At 43.8% G+C, this 4878-nt stretch overlaps 1 protein-coding gene across 1 annotated transcript; it reads left to right on the forward strand.

Moving 5' to 3' along the window:
• Positions 3147-4511, forward strand: LOC107632623. Its single transcript, XM_016336293.1, has 2 exons — positions 3147-3820; positions 3950-4511. The coding sequence occupies exons 1-2, from the start codon at positions 3147-3149 to the stop codon at positions 4509-4511; spliced, it is 1236 nt and encodes a 411-aa protein (XP_016191779.1).

Here is a 4878-nt window from a genome sequence, read left to right on the forward strand (position 1 = left end):
TTATATTCGTTTAGATATTGTTTAAATATATATATGGCTATGAGCTACAAAATTTTGCATAAATGATATTTAATTATATAAATTTTGATGTACTTTTAGGATAAAATAATTTTTACACGTACATTTAATTACGTAATGTCACATCAGTAAAAATAATTATTTTTTATATTGACTGCGTGAATAATTATCTAAACAAACAGATATAATTATATAACTGTATTTTACACTGTTAATATATTAAAATTAAACTCATAATATTATACATTATTGTTGGTAGACGTATTTTTTTAAAGATAAAGGTCAACACATAAGATAGAATAGAATAGGACAACAATAAAAATCAAAACATACAAAAGAAAGACAAACAAAGTAAAAGAACACTAATATATATTTTCTTGTCATCTCTGATATAGTCATCAACAACTAAAGAGATTCACACCTAACCACTCTTTGTAGCTCATAAATGACATGTTGATAATTTCCTCAACCCCTATTCCTTTATTCTGAAAAATCCTCATATTTCTTTCCAATCATATGTTCTAAATAATCGCAAAAATACACCATCCAATTCTTGCGCTCCTCTTTCGTATTTGATATCTCAGTCCAACTTTAAAAATATTCTTTTAATATACCTGAACAAAACCATTGTCTTTCAATAAGTGATATTCATGCACACCATACCTGCTAAAAAAAATTACAGCAAAAAAATAAGTGGTGATCATATTTAACACCTTCATTACATAACACACATACAATATCTTCCTGGTTAATAACCCCAAACCGACTCAACCTCTCTTTCTATTGACCCTGCCAGTCAAGACAAACCAGAAAAATAACTCTACTTTTGGTAGAACTAGTCCTTTCCAATGAGTCTTTGTAAAGCTATAGTTTGTTACATCCTTCGGGATCATTTCTGCCTGTAGCATCTGTACAAATGAGTTAGTAAAAAATACATCATGTTTATCAAATTTTCACACAACTCTATCCTCTCTGTCATATGCAAGTTTAACCAGCCTTAACGTATTGTGTAACTGGTTCACTGGATCCAACTCTAATTAGAATAGCTCTCGCCTCCATTGAAAGTTCCATATCCGTTCTACACCATCCCAAAATCCACAATCTCGTATAACGGATTCTCTTTGGTTTGAAACTGAGAAGAGTCTTGAAAATTGATCTTTCAAAGAATCACCGCGAAGCCATATATCCTCCCAGAATCAAGTCTCTCTCCCATCACTAATCTTCATAAACAACTTAGTAATCATCTTCTGTCTTACCTGTAGATCTTTGAATTGTATCTGACAAATATCATTCCACGGTCCCTCCCAAGTAGGTAATTCTTGGGAGGATAGTAACTCACTCGGATTCAGGTTATTACATGAACAAACTACTTTGTTTCACAACTGACATTCCTCCTTAAAAAAACACCACCACCACTTAAATAAAAGAGCTGTGTTACGCACCATTTTATCTTCGACTTCTAACCTGTCTAACTTTTTAGGAGTCTGCACTATTTTCCACCTAACCGTAGCCATATTAGTCCTCCTATCATCTTTATTCTATAAAAATTTTTTGTGAAAAAAAATTAATTTGTCTACAACAGTCTTTGACATCTTATATAAATTCAAATAATATATCAGAAGACTATTTAACACAAATTTAATGAACACCAACTTACTTATTGATTATATTGAGAATTTTAATTTTTTAAAAATTAAGTTTTTTTTCCATTTTGCCAATTATTAACTTTCATATTTTAACCAATCTCAAATTTGCTTCTAATAAAATTTCCAAATATTTAACTAAAAGAGTAACTTCTCGGATATTATTGGTAGAAGTATTTTACTTTATCTTTTTCTTTTCAAAGGGTAGTTATATATATATATATATAATCAGCCTAACAAACACACTACAATACATAATTAGATATCAATATAAAATTAAACTCTTTTATCTAATTAATCTATGAAAAATTAAATCTTACTAGTGTGTTTTACGATGCATTGCACGATATATATATGGGTGATGGATAACAACATAAAAATTTTAGTAGTATCTATAAAACCTCATAAATAAAAAAATGACAGGAAAATAAAATTAATACTATAACAAATTTAGAAATCAAATAACAATAAAATGCAAGGATATTCATATGTTTAATATTATTAATATTCCTGTTACGGCCTTGGATTTCCGCGGGTCAAACCGACCCGAGCTCCACCCGACCCGACTACGCGCCTCTCAATCGACTTGGACACGCGTCTCGTACAACTCTCCCGCAGCTATGGGACAGCGTCTTTGAGGATATGGGCCTGCCCTCCAGAGGGGCCCATTACTGACATGTATATAAGGGGAAGACTGGCTCTTTCCCCAAGGTACGTCATATCCCTACATCACCCTCATTCCGCCTGCACATATTCTGACAAGAGCGTTGGAGTGTCTTTGCAGGTGGCACCCCCCCTTTTTCACACGAAGTGCTCGGGACCTCGCACCTCCCGGACTGGAAGACCGTGACCAGACGAGCCCCTTCCTTCACCCCGGATCCTGACCCGAACCGTCCGGTAACCGACCTACCGAACATTGGCGCCGTCTGTGGGGACTCGTCCATGGACTTCGTGCTAGTCCAAACTGGGACGGGCTGCGAGGCCGCGCCCCCTATGCTTGGAGGAGGCGCCGTTCCGACGGAAACTCGACAACAACAGAGGTCGCCTCCAAGGGACACGACGCAAACTCACGAAAGACGCCCCTTCGGAGGGACCGGCGACAACCACGCCAAGATAATGCAAGAGTTACGCCATAGGATGCAAGACTTGGAACGCAGGCTAGCGGAAAGAGAACACGACCAGCGCACCCCGGAGTAGAGCCCCACCCGCTCCCGTTCAAGGAGCCGCTCGAGGCGCACACCCAGCCCCCAATACGAGTCGGAGAGCACGGGAGGGTGGAGGCGGGCTAGAAGAAAAAGTCGGGACCCCATCATCTACACCCGACACGCCAGGCGTCGTGCGTCGAACAGGGGCGAAGAGGACGCCCGTCGGGAGAGCGACGAACCGAGAAGAACTACCCGGGTACCCGTCATAATAGGAGCGACCCCCTTCCACCGTTCCGTACTCGAGGTCCGGCTGCCGAAACACTTTGACAAGCCAACGGACATGAAGTACGATGGAACCCAAGATCCCCTGGAACACTTAACGGCTTTCGAGGCCAGGATGAACCTAGAAGGGGTGGGAGACAAGGTCAGATGTCGGGCCTTTCCGGTCACCTTGGCGGGCCCGGCGATACGGTGGTTCAACAACCTCCCACAGGGCTCGGTGACCCAATTCTCCGACATCAGCCACGCCTTCTTGGCTCAATTCACTATCAAGATTGTCAAAGCCAAACATCCAATCAATTTGCTAGGAGTGACACAAAGACCCGGGGAGCCGACCAGGAAGTACCTGGACCGTTTCAATGACGAGTGCTTGGAAATTGACGGTCTGACGGACTCGGTGGCAAGTCTGTGCTTGACGAACGGGCTCTCAAATGAGGACTTCAGGAAGCACCTCACCACAAAGCCCGTTTGGACAATGCAAGAAATCCAGTGCGTGGCCAAAGAGTACATCAATGACGAAGAAGTCAGTCGGGTCGTGGCCGCCAATAAACGACAGCCCGCTTACAACCAAGGCCGGCACTATGAAGGCAGAGAAAGACCCAAGGAACACGCCAGGGACGGCGGTTCGAGTAAAGCACCCAAACTGTTCCCCCGAGTTGGGAAGTTCACCAACTATACCCCCCTCACGGCATCAATCACCGAAGTTTATCAACAGATAGCGGAAAAGGGGATACTGTCAAAGCCCCGACCTCTGAAGGACAGGACGGGAGGAAACAAGAACCTCTACTGCGAGTATCACAAAGGTTACGGGCACAAGACCCAAGACTGCTTTGACCTAAAAGACGCCCTGGAACAAGCTATCAGGGATGGGAAACTTGCCGACTTCTCCCACCTTATAAGGGAGCCAAGGAGACGCAACCGGGACCACGATAGCGAAGACAGATCCCGGTCAACAAGACGACGACAGGAACCAGAGGGTGACGACCACGGCCTCACGGTGGTAAACGTGGTAACGGCCAGGAACACCGCCCCAAGGTCAAGGTCGGCATGGAGAAAAGACACCAAGGTCCTAGCGGTCTCCACCTCGTCTGTTAGGAGTTTCCGAGGCCTCCCACCCATCTCCTTCGGACCAGAGAACCAATGGTTTGACGAGGCGCCAGAAAGTCCACCCATGGTCATCACGGCCAGGGTCGAAATGGGCCTCGTCAAGCGAATCCTGGTAGATACGGGGGCAGACTCGAACATCATGTTTCGAAACGTTTTCGATGCCCTGGGACTAAGAGACGCCGACCTGACGACCCACCAGCACGGTGTGGTAGGGTTGGGAGACAATTTCATTAAGCCGGATGGAATCATCTCACTCCCGACCTCCGTGGGACAGGGGCAGAAGCGACGAAAAGTCATGGCGGACTTTGTAATATTATGAGATTCCACGGCTTATAACATCATCCTGGGAAGAAAAACCATCAACGACCTGGGGGCGGCTATTAGTACAAAGCTACTGGTGATGAAGTTTATCACCGATGACGGATCCGTAGGATCCATCAAAGGCGACTTGGAAACGGCGGTCGCTTGCGACCACACCAGCCTTTCTCTCAGGAAAAAGTCCAAAGAAGCATCTGGGGTCTTCCTTGCCGACCTGGACGCCAGGATAGACGACAAACCCAGACCAGAGCCAGAAGGAGACTTGGAAAAGTTCAGGGTCGGCGAGGAGGACGATAAGTTCACATTCATAAACAGAAACCTCCCCCATGAGATGAAGGAACCTTTGATGAAAATGATCAGGGCTAATG

Source organism: Arachis ipaensis, chromosome B03 (genome assembly GCF_000816755.2).
Source record: "Arachis ipaensis cultivar K30076 chromosome B03, Araip1.1, whole genome shotgun sequence".
In the NCBI taxonomy this organism is placed as follows: domain Eukaryota; kingdom Viridiplantae; phylum Streptophyta; class Magnoliopsida; order Fabales; family Fabaceae; genus Arachis; species Arachis ipaensis.

What these genes read in the sequence shown, in the direction of transcription:
- LOC107632623 (XM_016336293.1), top strand. Translation starts at nt 3,147, where the DNA reads ATGAAGTACGATGGAACCCAAGATCCCCTGGAACACTTAACGGCTTTC. An exon ending in ATAGCGGAAAAGGGGATACT is followed by an intron (nt 3,821 to 3,949) that starts GTCAAAGCCCCG and finishes ACAAGCTATCAG; the next exon opens with GGATGGGAAACTTGCCGACT.